The sequence below is a fragment of the Oncorhynchus keta genome, chromosome 29 (genome assembly GCF_023373465.1).
Source record: "Oncorhynchus keta strain PuntledgeMale-10-30-2019 chromosome 29, Oket_V2, whole genome shotgun sequence".
Classification (NCBI taxonomy): domain Eukaryota; kingdom Metazoa; phylum Chordata; class Actinopteri; order Salmoniformes; family Salmonidae; genus Oncorhynchus; species Oncorhynchus keta.
Window position 1 is genome coordinate 51,532,867 of NC_068449.1, and position 19,968 is coordinate 51,552,834.

General features: G+C 38.9%; 1 protein-coding gene across 1 annotated transcript in view; it reads right to left on the minus strand.

Annotated features, from left to right (window-relative positions):
- The window catches only part of LOC118377924 (serine/threonine-protein kinase DCLK2-like), a 95,995-nt gene that overhangs the window by 10,723 nt on the left and 65,304 nt on the right, over positions 1-19,968 (minus strand). The window contains exons 12-14 of the mRNA XM_052485236.1: positions 19,506-19,639; positions 19,237-19,314; positions 1,675-2,012 (exon numbers count right to left, since the gene is read on the minus strand). Coding sequence (XP_052341196.1) covers positions 1,675-2,012; positions 19,237-19,314; positions 19,506-19,639 — 550 coding nt within the window. The remainder of the gene's footprint in view (positions 1-1,674; positions 2,013-19,236; positions 19,315-19,505; positions 19,640-19,968) is intronic.

Here is a 19,968-nt window from a genome sequence, read left to right on the forward strand (position 1 = left end):
AGAGAGGCAGAGAGAGAGCAGATTAGAGAGAGAGAGGCAGAGAGAGAGAGGCAGAGAGAGAGAGAGAGAGAGAGAGAGAGAGAGAGGCAGAGAGAGAGAGAGGCAGAGAGAGAGAGAGAGGCAGATAGAGAGAGAGAGAGAGAGCAGAGAGAGAGAGAGAGAGGCAGAGAGAGCAGGCAGAGAGAGAGAGAGGCAGAGAGAGAGAGAGAGAGGCAGAGAGAGAGAGAGAGAGGCAGAGAGAGAGAGAGAGAGGCAGAGAGAGAGAGAGAGAGGCAGAGAGAGAGAGAGGAGCAGAGAGAGAGAGAGAGAGGCAGAGAGAGAGAGAGAGGCAGAGAGAGAGAGAGAGAGGCAGAGAGAGAGAGAGAGAGAAGAGGCAGAGAGAGAGAGCAGAGAGAGGAGAGAGCAGAGAGAGAGAGAGCGAGAGAGAAGGCAGAGAGCGAGAAGAGAGAGGCAGAGAGAGAGAGAGGCAGAGAGCGAGAGAGAGGCAGAGAGAGAGAGCAGAGAGAGGCAGAGAGAGAGAGAGAGAGCAGAGGCAGAGAGAGAGAGAGGCAGAGAGAGAGAGAGAGCAGAGAGAGAGAGAGGCAGAGAGAGAGAGAGAGGCAGAGAGCAGAGAGAGAGAGCAGAGAGAGAGAGAGGCAGAGAGCAGAGAGAGAGAGGCAGATAGAGAGAGAGAGAGGCAGATAGAGAGAGAGAGAGGCAGAGAGGCAGAGAGAGGCAGAGAGAGAGAGAGAGAGAGAGAGAGAGAGAAGGCAGAGAGCAGGCAGAGAGAGAGAGAGAGAGGCAGAGAGAGAGGCAGAGAGAGAGAGAGGCAGAGAGAGAGAGAGAGAGAGAGAGAGAGGCAGAGAGAGAGAGAGAGAGAGAGGCAGATAGAGAGAGAGGCAGGAGAGAGAGAGAGGCAGAGCAGAGAGAGAGAGGAGAGGCAGAGAGAGAGAGAGAGGCAGAGAGAGAGAGAGGCAGAGAGAGAGAGAGGAGGCAGAGAGAGAGAGAGGCAGAGAGAGAGAGAGAGGCAGAGAGAGAGAGAGGCAGAGAGAGAGAGAGAGGCAGAGCAGAGAGAGAGAGAGAGAGAGAGAGAGAGAGAGAGAGAGAGAGGCAGAGAGAGAGAGAGAGAGAGAGAGGCAGAGAGAGAGAGAGGCAGATAGAGAGAGAGAGGCAGAGAGAGAGAGAGGCAGATAGAGAGAGAGGCAGATAGAGAGAGGCAGAGAGAGAGAGGCAGAGAGAGAGAGAGAGGCAGAGAGAGAGAGAGGCAGAGAGAGAGGCAGAGAGAGAGAGAGGCAGAGAGAGAGAGAGGCAGAGAGAGAGAGAGGCAGAGAGAGAGAGGCAGAAGAGAGAGAGGCAGAGAGAGAGAGAGAGGCAGAGAGAGAGGAGAGGCAGAGAGAGGCAGAGAGAGGAGGCAGAGAGGCAGAGAGAGAGAGGCAGAGAGAGAGAGAGGCAGAGAGAGAGAGGCAGAGAGGCAGAGAGGCAGAGAGAGAGGCAGAGAGGCAGAGGCAGAGAGAGAGGCAGAGAGAGAGAGAGAGAGATGCAGAGAGAGGCAGAGAGAGAGAGGCAGAGAGAGAGAGAGAGGCAGAGAGAGAGAGGCAGAGGCAGAGAGAGAGAGGCAGAGCAGAGAGAGAGAGAGGCAGAGAGAGAGAGGCAGAGAGGCAGAGAGAGGCAGAGAGAGAGAGAGGCAGAGAGAGAGAGAGAGAGAGAGAGAGGCAGAGAGAGAGAGAGCATAAAAGAGGAGAGCGGGATGTGTGAACAGAAGAAGAGATGGTGTGTGTGTGCATCTCCTCTTTCCAAACCATTCCTCTTTTTCTTCACTCCTACCTCCTTCATTCCGGGAGATCTCAACGGGACCCTCCCACCCCCTCATTGCTGCCACCCAAATGTAATGGGGGCTGACGCGACAGGGGTGGTGTGTCTGTGTGTGGTGGTTTACCTTGGCTGAGTCCGTGACGTTGTCCCAGTAGGGAGCAGGGAAGTCCAGTCGTCCCACCAGGATCTGGTCAAACAGGTCCTCTTGAAGGTTGTCCTCACTGTACAGAGAAACATACTATGCTGTGAACAGATGGATACTTCAGCGTACACACACACTTTGGCATCATACATTATATTCATGTCACATTCACAGACACAGTGTCAGAATAACTCTGACACCATTGTCCCTTCACCTTCCGTCATTAACTGGCTGCATGCATTTTCCAATTCAGCACCAGGAATCCATTCAAGGACACACCAGAACACAGCAAGAGTAGCCACAGAAGAGGTACAAGTAGGGGGAGGATAGGACGACTAACTATGAGACATAAATCTCTCAGCTCTATTCTGGCAGACAATCCTCACTGAAATGACACTACTATCCAGAGACCGTGTCTATGTCTATGCCGAACAGTTAATCTATGCGAGATCACGGTGGTCCTTCTGTAGCTCAGTTGGTAGAGCATGGCGCTTGTAATGCCAGGGTAGTGGGTTCGATCCCCGGGACCACCCATACGTAGAATGTATGCACACATGACTGTAAGTCGCTTTGGATAAAAGCGTCTGCTAAATGGCATATATTAGTTATGCTAAACCGCAAGTATAAATAAACATCAAATGAACATATGTAAATTCACATCTCCTATTTTGAAATAGCTGAATAATGTGCGAGGGCCAGACGCCTGGGTTTACACTAAGGAAGCCGAACATTAAGGAAGCCGAATATTCAGAGATTATCATGTTAACATTAAGCATGGTGACTGTGTAATGAACGCTATCCTGTCAAGGACCAGCCATGTTGTTGTGTGGTGTACCGGAGAATATATCCCTTTAGGTGTTCTGGAGGTTAAATAACATTGTGCAGTGTACTGTAGGTTAAATAACATTGTGTAGTGTACTGTAGGTGTCTGGAGGTTAAATAACATTGTGTAGTGTACTGTAGGTGTCTGGAGGTTAAATAACATTGTGTAGTGTACTGTAGGTGTCTGGAGGTTAAATAACATTGTGTAGTGTACTGTAGGTGTCTGGAGGTTAAATAACATTGTGTAGTGTACTGTAGGTTACATAACATTGTGTAGTGTACTGTAGGTTAAATAACATTGTGTAGTGTACTGTAGGTGTCTGGAGGTTAAATAACATTGTGTAGTGTACTGTAGGTGTCTGGAGGTTAAATAACATTGTGTAGTGTACTGTAGGTTACATAACATTGTGTAGTGTACTGTAGGTGTCTGGAGGTTAAATAACATTGTGTAGTGTACTGTAGGTGTCTGGAGGTTAAATAACATTGTGTAGTGTACTGTAGGTTACATAACATTGTGTAGTGTACTGTAGGTGTCTGGAGGTTAAATAACATTGTGTAGTGTACTGTAGGTTAAATAACATTGTGTAATGTACTGTAGGTGTCTGGAGGTTAAATAACATTGTGTAGTGTACTGTAGGTTACATAACATTGTGTAGTGTACTGTAGGTTAAATAACATTGTGTAGTGTACTGTAGGTGTCTGGAGGTTAAATAACATTGTGTAGTGTACTGTAGGTGTCTGGAGGTTAAATAACATTGTGTAGTGTACTGTAGGTTACATAACATTGTGTAGTGTACTGTAGGTGTCTGGAGGTTAAATAACATTGTGTAGTGTACTGTAGGTTAAATAACATTGTGTAGTGTACTGTAGGTGTCTGGAGGTTAAATAACATTGTGTAGTGTACTGTAGGTTACATAACATTGTGTAGTGTACTGCAGGTGTCTGGAGGTTAAATAACATTGTGTAGTGTACTGTAGGTTAAATAACATTGTGTAGTGTACTATAGGTTAAATAACATTGTGTAGTGTACTGTAGGTGTCTGGAGGTTAAATAACATTGTGTAGTGTACTGTAGGTTACATAACATTGTGTAGTGTACTGTAGGTTACATAACATTGTGTAGTGTACTGTAGGTTAAATAATATTGTGTAGTGTACTGTAGGTTAAATAACATTGTGTAGTGTACTGCAGGTGTCTGGAGGTTAAATAACATTGTGTAGTGTACTGTAGGTTAAATAACATTGTGTAGTGTACTGTAGGTGTCTGCAGGTTAAATAACATTGTGTAGTGTACTGTAGGTGTCTGCAGGTTAAATAACATTGTGTAGTGTACTGTAGGTGTCTGCAGGTTAAATAACATTGTGTAGTGTACTGTAGGTGTCTGGAGGTTAAATAACATTGTGTAGTGTACTGTAGGTGTCTGCAGGTTAAATAACATTGTGTAGTGTACTGTAGGTGTCTGTAGGTTAAATAACATTGTGTAGTGTACTGTAGGTGTCTAGAGGTTAAATAACATTGTGTAGTGTACTGTAGGTTACATAACATTGTGTAGTGTACTGTAGGTTAAATAACATTGTGTAGTGTACTGTAGGTTACATAACATTGTGTAGTGTACTGTAGGTTAAATAACATTGTGTAGTGTACTGTAGGTTACATAACATTGTATAGTGTACTGTAGGTTACATAACATTGTGTAGTGTACTGTAGGTTAAATAACATTGTGTAGTGTACTGTAGGTGTCTGGAGGTTAAATAACATTGTGTAGTGTACTGTAGGTGTCTGGAGGTTAAATAACATTGTGTAGTGTACTGTAGGTGTCTGGAGGTTAAATAACATTGTGTAGTGTACTGTAGGTTAAATAACATTGTGTAGTGTACTGTAGGTGTCTGTAGGTTACATAACATTGTGTAGTGTACTGTAGGTGTCTGCAGGTTAAATAACATTGTGTAGTGTACTGTAGGTGTCTGGAGGTTAAATAACATTGTGTAGTGTACTGTAGGTGTACTGTAGGTTAAATAACATTGTGTAGTGTACTGTAGGTGTACTGTAGGTTAAATAACATTGTGTAGTGTACTGTAGGTGTCTGGAGGTTAAATAACATTGTGTAGTGTACTGTAGGTTAAATAACATTGTGTAGTGTACTGTAGGTGTCTGGAGGTTAAATAACATTGTGTAGTGTACTGTAGGTGCCTGGAGGTTAAATAACATTGTGTAGTGTACTGTAGGTGTCTGGAGGTTAAATAACATTGTGTAGTGTACTGTAGGTTACATAACATTGTGTAGTGTACTGTAGGTGTCTAGAGGTTAAATAACATTGTGTAGTGTACTGTAGGTTAAATAACATTGTGTAGTGTACTGTAGGTGTCTGGAGGTTAAATAACATTGTGTAGTGTACTGTAGGTTACATAACATTGTGTAGTGTACTGTAGGTGTCTGGAGGTTAAATAACATTGTGTAGTGTACTGTAGGTTAAATAACATTGTGTAGTGTACTATAGGTTAAATAACATTGTGTAGTGTACTGTAGGTGTCTGGAGGTTAAATAACATTGTGTAGTGTACTGTAGGTTACATAACATTGTGTAGTGTACTGTAGGTTACATAACATTGTGTAGTGTACTGTAGGTTAAATAACATTGTGTAGTGTACTGTAGGTTAAATAACATTGTGTAGTGTAGTAGGTTAAATAACATTGTGTAGTGTACTGCAGGTGTCTGGAGGTTAAATAACATTGTGTAGTGTACTGTAGGTTACATAACATTGTGTAGTGTACTGTAGGTTAAATAACATTGTGTAGTGTACTGTCTGAGGTTAAATAACATTGTGTAGTGTACTGCAGGTGTCTGGAGGTTAAATAACATTGTGTAGTGTACTGTAGGTGTCTGCAGGTTAAATAACATTGTGTAGTGTACTGTAGGTGTCTGCAGGTTAAATAACATTGTGTAGTGTACTGTAGGTGTCTGTAGGTTAAATAACATTGTGTAGTGTACTGTAGGTGTCTGGAGGTTAAATAACATTGTGTAGTGTACTGTCTAGGTTACATAACATTGTGTAGTGTACTGTAGGTTAAATAACATTGTGTAGTGTACTAGGTTAAATAACATTGTGTAGTGTACTGTAGGTTAAATAACATTGTGTAGTGTACTGTAGGTTACATAACATTGTGTAGTGTTAGGTTAATAACATTGTGTAGTGTACTGTAGGTTACATAACATTGTTAGTGTACTGTAGGTTAAATAACATTGTGTAGTGTACTGTAGGTGTCTGGAGGTTAAATAACATTGTGTAGTGTACTGTAGGTGTCTGGAGGTTAAATAACATTGTGTAGTGTACTGTAGGTGTCTGGAGGTTAAATAACATTGTGTAGTGTACTGTAGGTGTCTGCAGGTTAAATAACATTGTGTAGTGTACTGTAGGTGTCTGGAGGTTAAATAACATTGTGTAGTGTACTGTAGGTGTACTGTAGGTTAAATAACATTGTGTAGTGTACTGTAGGTGTACTGTAGGTTAAATAACATTGTGTAGTGTACTGTAGGTGTCTGGAGGTTAAATAACATTGTGTAGTGTACTGTAGGTTAAATAACATTGTGTAGTGTACTGTAGGTGTCTGGAGGTTAAATAACATTGTGTAGTGTACTGTAGGTGTCTGGAGGTTAAATAACATTGTGTAGTGTACTGTAGGTTAAATAACATTGTGTAGTGTACTGTAGGTGTCTGTAGGTTACATAACATTGTGTAGTGTACTGTAGGTGTCTGGAGGTTAAATAACATTGTGTAGTGTACTGTAGGTTAAATAACATTGTGTAGTGTACTGTAGGTGTCTGGAGGTTAAATAACATTGTGTAGTGTACTGTAGGTTAAATAACATTGTGTAGTGTACTGTAGGTGTCTGGAGGTTAAATAACATTGTGTAGTGTACTGTAGGTTAAATAACATTGTGTAGTGTACTGTAGGTGTCTGTAGGTTAAATAACATTGTGTAGTGTACTGTAGGTGTCTGTAGGTTACATAACATTGTGTAGTGTACTGTAGGTTAAATAACATTGTGTAGTGTACTGTAGGTGTCTGAGGTTAAATAACATTGTGTAGTGTACTGTAGGTACTGTAGGTTAAATAACATTGTGTAGTGTACTGTAGGTGTCTGGAGGTTAAATAACATTGTGTAGTGTGTACTGTAGGTTACATAACATTGTGTAGTGTACTGTAGGTGTCTGGAGGTTAAATAACATTGTGTAGTGTACTGTAGGTGTCTGTAGGTTACATAACATTGTGTAGTGTACTGTAGGTTAAATAACATTGTGTAGTGTACTGTAGGTGTCTGCAGGTTAAATAACATGTAGTGTACTGTGTGTCTGTAGGTTACATAACATTGTGTAGTGTACTGTAGGTGTCTGGAGGTTAAATAACATTGTGTAGTGTACTGTAGGTTAAATAACATTGTGTAGTGTACTGTAGGTGTCTGGAGGTTAAATAACATTGTGTAGTGACTGTACTGTAGGTTAAATAACATTGTGTAGTGTACTGTAGGTGTCTGGAGGTTAAATAACATTGTGTAGTGTACTGTAGGTGTCTGGAGGTTAAATAACATTGTGTAGTGTACTGTAGGTTAAATAACATTGTGTAGTGTACTGTAGGTTACATAACATTGTGTAGTGTACTGTAGGTTAAATAACATTGTGTAGTGTACTGTAGGTGTCTGGAGGTTACATAACATTGTGTAGTGTACTGTAGGTTACATAACATTGTGTAGTGTACTGTAGGTTACATAACATTGTGTAGTGTACTGTAGGTTACATAACATTGTGTAGTGTACTGTAGGTGTTTGGAGGTTAAATAACATTGTGTAGTGTACTGTAGGTGTCTGGAGGTTAAATAACATTGTGTAGTGTACTGTAGGTGTCTGGAGGTTAAATAACATTGTGTAGTGTACTGTAGGTGTCTGGAGGTTAAATAACATTGTGTAGTGTACTGTAGGTTACATAACATTGTGTAGTGTACTGTAGGTGTTCTGGAGGTTAAATAACATTGTGTAGTGTACTGTAGGTTAAATAACATTGTGTAGTGTACTGTAGGTTAAATAACATTGTGTAGTGTACTGTAGGTGTCTGGAGGTTAAATAACATTGTGTAGTGTACTGTAGGTGTCTGGAGGTTAAATAACATTGTGTAGTGTACTGTAGGTTAAATAACATTGTGTAGTGTACTGTAGGTGTCTGGAGGTTAAATAACATTGTGTAGTGTACTGTAGGTTACATAACATTGTGTAGTGTACTGTAGGTTAAATAACATTGTGTAGTGTACTGTAGGTGTCTGGAGGTTAAATAACATTGTGTAGTGTACTGTAGGTGTCTGGAGGTTAAATAACATTGTGTAGTGTACTGTAGGTTACATAACATTGTGTAGTGTACTGTAGGTGTCTGTAGGTTAAATAACATTGTGTAGTGTACTGTAGGTGTTGGAGGTTAAATAACATTGTGTAGTGTACTGTAGGTGTTTGGAGGTTAAATAACATTGTGTAGTGTACTGTAGGTGTCTGGAGGTTAAATAACATTGTGTAGTGTACTGTAGGTGTTTGGAGGTTAAATAACATTGTGTAGTGTACTGTAGGTGTTTGGAGGTTAAATAACATTGTGTAGTGTACTGTAGGTGTCTGGAGGTTAAATAACATTGTGTAGTGTACTGTAGGTTACTGCAGGTTAAATAACATTGTGTAGTGTACTGTAGGTGTCTGGAGGTTACATAACATTGTGTAGTGTACTGTAGGTGTCTGGAGGTTACATAACATTGTGTAGTGTACTGTAGGTTACATAACATTGTGTAGTGTACTGTAGGTGTCTGTAGGTTAAATAACATTGTGTAGTGTACTGTAGGTTAAATAACATTGTGTAGTGTACTGTAGGTTAAATAACATTGTGTAGTGTACTGTAGGTGTCTGGAGGTTAAATAACATTGTGTAGTGTACTGTAGGTTAAATAACATTGTGTAGTGTACTGTAGGTTAAATAACATTGTGTAGTGTACTGTAGGTGTCTGGAGGTTAAATAACATTGTGTAGTGTACTGTAGGTGTTTGGAGGTTAAATAACATTGTGTAGTGTACTGTAGGTGTCTGGAGGTTAAATAACATTGTGTAGTGTACTGTAGGTTACATAACATTGTGTAGTGTACTGTAGGTTACATAACATTGTGTAGTGTACTGTAGGTTAAATAACATTGTGTAGTGTACTGTAGGTTAAATAACATTGTGTAGTGTACTGTAGGTTAAATAACATTGTGTAGTGTACTGCAGGTGTCTGGAGGTTAAATAACATTGTGTAGTGTACTGTAGGTTACATAACATTGTGTAGTGTACTGTAGGTTAAATAACATTGTGTAGTGTACTGTAGGTTAAATAACATTGTGTAGTGTACTGCAGGTGTCTGGAGGTTAAATAACATTGTGTAGTGTACTGTAGGTGTCTGCAGGTTAAATAACATTGTGTAGTGTACTGTAGGTGTCTGCAGGTTAAATAACATTGTGTAGTGTACTGTAGGTGTCTGTAGGTTAAATAACATTGTGTAGTGTACTGTAGGTGTCTGGAGGTTAAATAACATTGTGTAGTGTACTGTAGGTTACATAACATTGTGTAGTGTACTGTAGGTTAAATAACATTGTGTAGTGTACTGTAGGTTACATAACATTGTGTAGTGTACTGTAGGTTAAATAACATTGTGTAGTGTACTGTAGGTTACATAACATTGTGTAGTGTACTGTAGGTTACATAACATTGTGTAGTGTACTGTAGGTTACATAACATTGTGTAGTGTACTGTAGGTTAAATAACATTGTGTAGTGTACTGTAGGTGTCTGGAGGTTAAATAACATTGTGTAGTGTACTGTAGGTGTCTGGAGGTTAAATAACATTGTGTAGTGTACTGTAGGTGTCTGGAGGTTAAATAACATTGTGTAGTGTACTGTAGGTGTCTGCAGGTTAAATAACATTGTGTAGTGTACTGTAGGTGTCTGGAGGTTAAATAACATTGTGTAGTGTACTGTAGGTGTACTGTAGGTTAAATAACATTGTGTAGTGTACTGTAGGTGTACTGTAGGTTAAATAACATTGTGTAGTGTACTGTAGGTGTCTGGAGGTTAAATAACATTGTGTAGTGTACTGTAGGTTAAATAACATTGTGTAGTGTACTGTAGGTGTCTGGAGGTTAAATAACATTGTGTAGTGTACTGTAGGTGTCTGGAGGTTAAATAACATTGTGTAGTGTACTGTAGGTTAAATAACATTGTGTAGTGTACTGTAGGTGTCTGTAGGTTACATAACATTGTGTAGTGTACTGCAGGTGTCTGGAGGTTAAATAACATTGTGTAGTGTACTGTAGGTTAAATAACATTGTGTAGTGTACTGTAGGTGTCTGGAGGTTAAATAACATTGTGTAGTGTACTGTAGGTTAAATAACATTGTGTAGTGTACTGTAGGTGTCTGGAGGTTAAATAACATTGTGTAGTGTACTGTAGGTTAAATAACATTGTGTAGTGTACTGTAGGTGTCTGTAGGTTAAATAACATTGTGTAGTGTACTGTAGGTGTCTGTAGGTTACATAACATTGTGTAGTGTACTGCAGGTGTCTGGAGGTTAAATAACATTGTGTAGTGTACTGTAGGTGTCTGTAGGTTACATAACATTGTGTAGTGTACTGTAGGTTACATAACATTGTGTAGTGTACTGTAGGTGTCTGGAGGTTAAATAACATTGTGTAGTGTACTGTAGGTTACATAACATTGTGTAGTGTACTGCAGGTGTCTGGAGGTTAAATAACATTGTGTAGTGTACTGTAGGTGTCTGTAGGTTACATAACATTGTGTAGTGTACTGTAGGTTACATAACATTGTGTAGTGTACTGTAGGTGTCTGTAGGTTAAATAACATTGTGTAGTGTACTGTAGGTTACATAACATTGTGTAGTGTACTGTAGGTGTCTGGAGGTTAAATAACATTGTGTAGTGTACTGTAGGTTAAATAACATTGTGTAGTGTACTGTAGGTGTCTGGAGGTTAAATAACATTGTGTAGTGAACTGTAGGTTAAATAACATTGTGTAGTGTACTGTAGGTGTCTGGAGGTTAAATAACATTGTGTAGTGTACTGTAGGTGTCTGGAGGTTAAATAACATTGTGTAGTGTACTGTAGGTTAAATAACATTGTGTAGTGTACTGTAGGTTACATAACATTGTGTAGTGTACTGTAGGTTAAATAACATTGTGTAGTGTACTGTAGGTGTCTGGAGGTTACATAACATTGTGTAGTGTACTGTAGGTTACATAACATTGTGTAGTGTACTGTAGGTTACATAACATTGTGTAGTGTACTGTAGGTTACATAACATTGTGTAGTGTACTGTAGGTGTTTGGAGGTTAAATAACATTGTGTAGTGTACTGTAGGTGTTTGGAGGTTAAATAACATTGTGTAGTGTACTGTAGGTGTTTGGAGGTTAAATAACATTGTGTAGTGTACTGTAGGTGTCTGGAGGTTAAATAACATTGTGTAGTGTACTGTAGGTTACATAACATTGTGTAGTGTACTGTAGGTGTCTGTAGGTTAAATAACATTGTGTAGTGTACTGTAGGTTAAATAACATTGTGTAGTGTACTGTAGGTTAAATAACATTGTGTAGTGTACTGTAGGTGTCTGGAGGTTAAATAACATTGTGTAGTGTACTGTAGGTGTCTGGAGGTTAAATAACATTGTGTAGTGTACTGTAGGTTACATAACATTGTGTAGTGTACTGTAGGTGTCTGTAGGTTAAATAACATTGTGTAGTGTACTGTAGGTTAAATAACATTGTGTAGTGTACTGTAGGTTAAATAACATTGTGTAGTGTACTGTAGGTGTCTGGAGGTTAAATAACATTGTGTAGTGTACTGTAGGTGTTTGGAGGTTAAATAACATTGTGTAGTGTACTGTAGGTTACATAACATTGTGTAGTGTACTGTAGGTGTCTGTAGGTTACATAACATTGTGTAGTGTACTGTAGGTGTTTGGAGGTTAAATAACATTGTGTAGTGTACTGTAGGTGTTTGGAGGTTAAATAACATTGTGTAGTGTACTGTAGGTGTTTGGAGGTTAAATAACATTGTGTAGTGTACTGTAGGTGTTTGGAGGTTAAATAACATTGTGTAGTGTACTGTAGGTGTTTGGAGGTTAAATAACATTGTGTAGTGTACTGTAGGTGTCTGGAGGTTACATAACATTGTGTAGTGTACTGTAGGTTACATAACATTGTGTAGTGTACTGTAGGTGTCTGGAGGTTACATAACATTGTGTAGTGTACTGTAGGTGTCTGGAGGTTACATAACATTGTGTAGTGTACTGTAGGTTACATAACATTGTGTAGTGTACTGTAGGTGTCTGTAGGTTAAATAACATTGTGTAGTGTACTGTAGGTTAAATAACATTGTGTAGTGTACTGTAGGTTAAATAACATTGTGTAGTGTACTGTAGGTGTCTGGAGGTTAAATAACATTGTGTAGTGTACTGTAGGTTAAATAACATTGTGTAGTGTACTGTAGGTTAAATAACATTGTGTAGTGTACTGTAGGTGTCTGGAGGTTAAATAACATTGTGTAGTGTACTGTAGGTGTTTGGAGGTTAAATAACATTGTGTAGTGTACTGTAGGTGTCTGGAGGTTACATAACATTGTGTAGTGTACTGTAGGTGTCTGGAGGTTAAATAACATTGTGTAGTGTACTGTAGGTGTCTGTAGGTTACATAACATTGTGTAGTGTACTGTAGGTGTCTGGAGGTTAAATAACATTGTGTAGTGTACTGTAGGTGTCTGGAGGTTAAATAACATTGTGTAGTGTACTGTAGGTGTCTGTAGGTTACATAACATTGTGTAGTGTACTGTAGGTGTCTGGAGGTTAAATAACATTGTGTAGTGTACTGTAGGTTACATAACATTGTGTAGTGTACTGTAGGTGTCTGGAGGTTACATAACATTGTGTAGTGTACTGTAGGTGTCTGGAGGTTAAATAACATTGTGTAGTGTACTGTAGGTTACATAACATTGTGTAGTGTACTGTAGGTGTCTGTAGGTTAAATAACATTGTGTAGTGTACTGTAGGTTAAATAACATTGTGTAGTGTACTGTAGGTTAAATAACATTGTGTAGTGTACTGTAGGTGTCTGTAGGTTAAATAACATTGTGTAGTGTACTGTAGGTTAAATAACATTGTGTAGTGTACTGTAGGTGTCTGGAGGTTAAATAACATTGTGTAGTGTACTGTAGGTGTTTGGAGGTTAAATAACATTGTGTAGTGTACTGTAGGTTACATAACATTGTGTAGTGTACTGTAGGTGTCTGTAGGTTAAATAACATTGTGTAGTGTACTGTAGGTTAAATAACATTGTGTAGTGTACTGCAGGTGTCTGGAGGTTAAATAACATTGTGTAGTGTACTGCAGGTGTCTGGAGGTTAAATAACATTGTGTAGTGTACTGTAGGTGTCTGGAGGTTACATAACATTGTGTAGTGTACTGTAGGTGTCTGTAGGTTAAATAACATTGTGTAGTGTACTGTAGGTGTCTGTAGGTTACATAACATTGTGTAGTGTACTGTAGGTGTCTGTAGGTTACATAACATTGTGTAGTGTACTGTAGGTGTCTGTAGGTTACATAACATTGTGTAGTGTACTGTAGGTTAAATAACATTGTGTAGTGTACTGTAGGTGTCTGGAGGTTACATAACATTGTGTAGTGTACTGTAGGTTAAATAACATTGTGTAGTGTACTGTAGGTGTCTGGAGGTTACATAACATTGTGTAGTGTACTGTAGGTGTCTGCAGGTTACATAACATTGTGTAGTGTACTGTAGGTTAAATAACATTGTGTAGTGTACTGTAGGTGTCTGGAGGTTACATAACATTGTGTAGTGTACTGTAGGTTACATAACAGTGTGTAGTGTACTGTAGGTTAAATAACATTGTGTAGTGTACTGTAGGTGTCTGGAGGTTAAATAACATTGTGTAGTGTACTGTAGGTGTCTGTAGGTTACATAACATTGTGTAGTGTACTGTAGGTGTCTGCAGGTTAAATAACATTGTGTAGTGTACTGTAGGTGTCTGTAGGTTACATAACATTGTGTAGTGTACTGTAGGTGTCTGGAGGTTAAATAACATTGTGTAGTGTACTGTAGGTTACATAACATTGTGTAGTGTACTGTAGGTGTCTGTAGGTTACATAACATTGTGTAGTGTACTGTAGGTGTCTGCAGGTTAAATAACATTGTGTAGTGTACTGTAGGTGTCTGTAGGTTAAATAACATTGTGTAGTGTACTGTAGGTGTCTGCAGGTTAAATAACATTGTGTAGTGTACTGTAGGTGTCTGCAGGTTAAATAACATTGTGTAGTGTACTGTAGGTTACATAACATTGTGTAGTGTACTGTAGGTGTCTGTAGGTTACATAACATTGTGTAGTGTACTGTAGGTGTCTGCAGGTTAAATAACATTGTGTAGTGTACTGTAGGTGTCTGTAGGTTAAATAACATTGTGTAGTGTACTGTAGGTGTCTGCAGGTTAAATAACATTGTGTAGTGTACTGTAGGTTAGATAACATTGTGTAGTGTACTGTAGGTGTCTGTAGGTTACATAACATTGTGTAGTGTACTGTAGGTGTCTGTAGGTTAAATAACATTGTGTAGTGTACTGTAGGTGTCTGGAGGTTAAATAACATTGTGTAGTGTACTGTAGGTTAAATAACATTGTGTAGTGTACTGTAGGTTACATAACATTGTGTAGTGTACTGTAGGTTAAATAACATTGTGTAGTGTACTGTAGGTTAAATAACATTGTGTAGTGTACTGTAGGTTACATAACATTGTGTAGTGTACTGTAGGTTAAATAACATTGTGTAGTGTACTGTAGGTTAAATAACATTGTGTAGTGTACTGTAGGTTAAATAACATTGTGTGGTGTACTGTAGGTTAAATAACATTGTGTAGTGTACTGTAGGTTACATAACATTGTGTAGTGTACTGTAGGTTAAATAACATTGTGTAGTGTACTGTAGGTGTCTGGAGGTTAAATAACATTGTGTAGTGTACTGTAGGTTAAATAACATTGTGTGGTGTACTGTAGGTTAAATAACATTGTGTAGTGTACTGTAGGTTACATAACATTGTGTAGTGTACTGTAGGTGTCTGGAGGTTAAATAACATTGTGTAGTGTACTGTAGGTGTCTGGAGGTTAAATAACATTGTGTAGTGTACTGTAGGTGTCTGTAGGTTACATAACATTGTGTAGTGTACTGTAGGTGTCTGTAGGTTACATAACATTGTGTAGTGTACTGTAGGTGTCTGGAGGTTAAATAACATTGTGTAGTGTACTGTAGGTGTCTGCAGGTTACATAACATTGTGTAGTGTACTGTAGATGTCTGGAGGTTAAATAACATTGTGTAGTGTACTGTAGGTTAAATAACATTGTGTAGTGTACTGTAGGTGTCTGGAGGTTACATAACATTGTGTAGTGTACTGTAGGTGTCTGGAGGTTAAATAACATTGTGTAGTGTACTGTAGGTGTCTGGAGGTTAAATAACATTGTGTAGTGTACTGTAGGTGTCTGGAGGTTACATAGCATTGTGTAGTGTACTGTAGGTGTCTGGAGGTTAAATAACATTGTGTAGTGTACTGTAGGTTACATAACATTGTGTAGTGTACTGTAGGTGTCTGTAGGTTAAATAACATTGTGTAGTGTACTGTAGGTGTCTGTAGGTTAAATAACATTGTGTAGTGTACTGTAGGTGTCTGTAGGTTACATAACATTGTGTAGTGTACTGTAGGTGTCTGTAGGTTAAATAACATTGTGTAGTGTACTGTAGGTGTCTGTAGGTTAAATAACATTGTGTAGTGTACTGTAGGTGTCTGGAGGTTAAATAACATTGTGTAGTGTACTGTAGGTTACATAACATTGTGTAGTGTACTGTAGGTGTCTGTAGGTTAAATAACATTGTGTAGTGTACTGTAGGTGTCTGTAGGTTAAATAACATTGTGTAGTGTACTGCAGGTTAAGTAACATTGTGTAGTGTACTGTAGGTGTCTGTAGGTTAAATAACATTGTGTAGTGTACTGTAGGTTACATAACATTGTGTAGTGTACTGTAGGTGTCTGCAGGTTAAATAACATTGTGTAGTGTACTGTAGGTGTCTGCAGGTTAAATAACATTGTGTAGTGTACTGTAGGTGTCTGCAGGTTAAATAACATTGTGTAGTGTACTGTAGGTGTACTGTAGGTTAAATAACATTGTGTAGTGTACTGTAGGTGTCTGGAGGTTAAATAACATTGTGTAGTGTACTGTAGGTGTCTGGAGGTTAAATAACATTGTGTAGTGTACTGTAGGTTACATAACATTGTGTAGTGTACTGTAGGTGTCTGGAGGTTAAATAACATTGTGTAGTGTACTGTAGGTGTCTGCAGGTTAAATAACATTGTGTAGTGTACTGTAGGTGTCTGTAGGTTAAATAACATTGTGTAGTGTACTGTAGGTGTCTGTAGGTTAAATAACATTGTGTAGTGTACTGTAGGTGTCTGGAGGTTAAATAACATTGTGTAGTGTACTGTAGGTGTCTGGAGGTTAAATAACATTGTGTAGTGTACTGTAGGTGTCTGCAGGTTAAATAACATTGTGTAGTGTACTGTAGGTGTCTGTAGGTTAAATAACATTGTGTAGTGTACTGTAGGTGTCTGGAGGTTAAATAACATTGTGTAGTGTACTGTAGGTGTCTGCAGGTTAAATAACATTGTGTAGTGTACTGTAGGTGTCTGTAGGTTAAATAACATTGTGTAGTGTACTGTAGGTGTCTGTAGGTTAAATAACATTGTGTAGTGTACTGTAGGTGTCTGCAGGTTAAATAACATTGTGTAGTGTACTGTAGGTGTCTGTAGGTTAAATAACATTGTGTAGTGTACTGTAGGTGTCTGTAGGTTAAATAACATTGTGTAGTGTACTGTAGGTGTCTGCAGGTTAAATAACATTGTGTAGTGTACTGTAGGTGTCTGGAGGTTAAATAACATTGTGTAGTGTACTGTAGGTGTCTGCAGGTTAAATAACATTGTGTAGTGTACTGTAGGTGTCTGGAGGTTAAATAACATTGTGTAGTGTACTGTAGGTGTCTGCAGGTTAAATAACATTGTGTAGTGTACTGTAGGTGTCTGCAGGTTAAATAACATTGTGTAGTGTACTGTAGGTGTCTGCAGGTTAAATAACATTGTGTAGTGTACTGTAGGTGTCTGCAGGTTAAATAACATTGTGTAGTGTACTGTAGGTTAAATAACATTGTGTAGTGTACTGTAGGTGTCTGTAGGTTAAATAACATTGTGTAGTGTACTGTAGGTGTCTGTAGGTTAAATAACATTGTGTAGTGTACTGTAGGTGTCTGGAGGTTAAATAACATTGTGTAGTGTACTGTAGGTGTCTGCAGGTTAAATAACATTGTGTAGTGTACTGTAGGTGTCTGGAGGTTAAATAACATTGTGTAGTGTACAGTAGGTTAAATAACATTGTGTAGTGTACTGTAGGTGTCTGGAGGTTAAATAACATTGTGTAGTGTACTGTAGGTTACATAACATTGTGTAGTGTACTGTAGGTGTCTGGAGGTTAAATAACATTGTGTAGTGTACAGTAGGTTAAATAACATTGTGTAGTGTACTGTAGGTGTCTGGAGGTTAAATAACATTGTGTAGTGTACAGTAGGTTAAATAACATTGTGTAGTGTACTGTAGGTGTCTGGAGGTTAAATAACATTGTGTAGTGTACTGTAGGTTACATAACATTGTGTAGTGTACTGTAGGTGTCTGGAGGTTAAATAACATTGTGTAGTGTACTGTAGGTGTTTGGAGGTTAAATAACATTGTGTAGTGTACTGTAGGTTACATAACATTGTGTAGTGTACTGTAGGTGTCTGGAGGTTAAATAACATTGTGTAGTGTACTGTAGGTTACATAACATTGTGTAGTGTACTGTAGGTGTCTGGAGGTTAAATAACATTGTGTAGTGTACAGTAGGTTAAATAACATTGTGTAGTGTACTGTAGGTGTCTGGAGGTTAAATAACATTGTGTAGTGTACTGTAGGTTACATAACATTGTGTAGTGTACTGTAGGTGTCTGGAGGTTAAGTAACATTGTGTAGTGTACTGTAGGTTAAATAACATTGTGTAGTGTACTGTAGGTGTCTGTAGGTTACATAACATTGTGTAGTGTACTGTAGGTTACATAACATTGTGTAGTGTACTGTAGGTGTCTGGAGGTTAAATAACATTGTGTAGTGTATTGTAGGTTAAATAACATTGTGTAGTGTACTGTAGGTGTCTGCAGGTTAAATAACATTGTGTAGTGTACTGTAGGTGTCTGTAGGTTACATAACATTGTGTAGTGTACTGTAGGTGTCTGTAGGTTACATAACATTGTGTAGTGTACTGTAGGTGTCTGTAGGTTAAATAACATTGTGTAGTGTACTGTAGGTGTCTGTAGGTTAAATAACATTGTGTAGTGTACTGTAGGTGTCTGTAGGTTACATAACATTGTGTAGTGTACTGTAGGTGTCTGGAGGTTAAATAACATTGTGTAGTGTACTGTAGGTTAAATAACATTGTGTAGTGTACTGTAGGTTAAATAACATTGTGTAGTGTACTGTAGGTGTCTGGAGGTTAAATAACATTGTGTAGTGTACTGTAGGTTAAATAACATTGTGTAGTGTACTGTAGGTGTCTGGAGGTTAAATAACATTGTGTAGTGTACTGTAGGTGTCTGGAGGTTAAATAACATTGTGTAGTGTACTGTAGGTGTCTGGAGGTTACATAACATTGTGTAGTGTACTGTAGGTGTCTGGAGGTTAAATAACATTGTGTAGTGTACTGTAGGTTAAATAACATTGTGTAGTGTACTGTAGGTGTCTGGAGGTTAAATAACATTGTGTAGTGTACTGTAGGTTAAATAACATTGTGTAGTGTACTGTAGGTGTCTGGAGGTTAAATAACATTGTGTAGTGTACTGTAGGTGTCTGGAGGTTAAATAACATTGTGTAGTGTACTGTAGGTTACATAACATTGTGTAGTGTACTGTAGGTTACATAACATTGTGTAGTGTACTGTTGGTTACATAACATTGTGTAGTGTACTGTAGGTTACATAACATTGTGTAGTGTACTGTAGGTTACATAACATTGTGTAGTGTACTGTAGGTGTCTGCAGGTTAAATAACATTGTGTAGTGTACTGTAGGTGTCTGGAGGTTAAATAACATTGTGTAGTGTACTGTAGGTCAAATAACATTGTGTGGTGTACTGTAGGTCAAATAACATTGTGTAGTGTACTGTAGGTCAAATAACATTGTGTAGTGTACTGTAGGTCAAATAACATTGTGTAGTGTACTGTGGGTGTCTGGAGGTTAAATAACATTGTGTAGTGTACTGTAGGTGTCTGGAGGTTAAATAACATTGTGCAGTGTACCTGCGGAAGGGAGGAAAGCCACACAGCAGGATGTAAGTGATGACCCCAGTTGCCCAGATATCCACCTTCAGACCATAACTGGGGAGAGAGAGAGAGAGAGAAGAGATGGAGAAAGAGCAGAGAGAAAGAGCAGAGGGGGAAGAGAGCGAGCAGAGAGAGAGAAACATGAAGGAAGTGTTGTGTAACATCCGTGTGGGATTCCTCTTCAGCGGCTCTTGTCACTAGAATGTCTGATGCTAGGGATACAGGTACAGTTGGCAGTAACTCACCCAGCCTCAGCGATGATCTCAGGGGCCACGTAGGTGGGGGTTCCACACACGGTGTGCAGGGGCCCCTCAACCACAGTGGCCAGACCAAAGTCCCCCAGCTTCAGAGACTTAGTGCCGTCAAGGTACTCACACACCTAAGGGGCAGACACACAAAACGTAGTTACCAAATCATGTCACCTCAATTCCAAAGGCATTGTGCATTTCATATGCAAGTACTTTAGCATGCCATATGAAAATCTGAAATCGCATATCCATAGTACACAGCGTTGTACGAGATCTTCAGTTTCTTGGCCATTTCTTGCATGGAATAGCCTTCATTTCTCAGAACAAGAATACACTGAAGTTTCAGAAGAAAGTTCTTTGTTTCTGGCCATTTTTAGCCTGTAATCGAACCCACAAATGCTGATGCTCCAGATACCCAACTAGTCTACAGGAGATGAGTTTTATTGCTTCTTTAATCAGA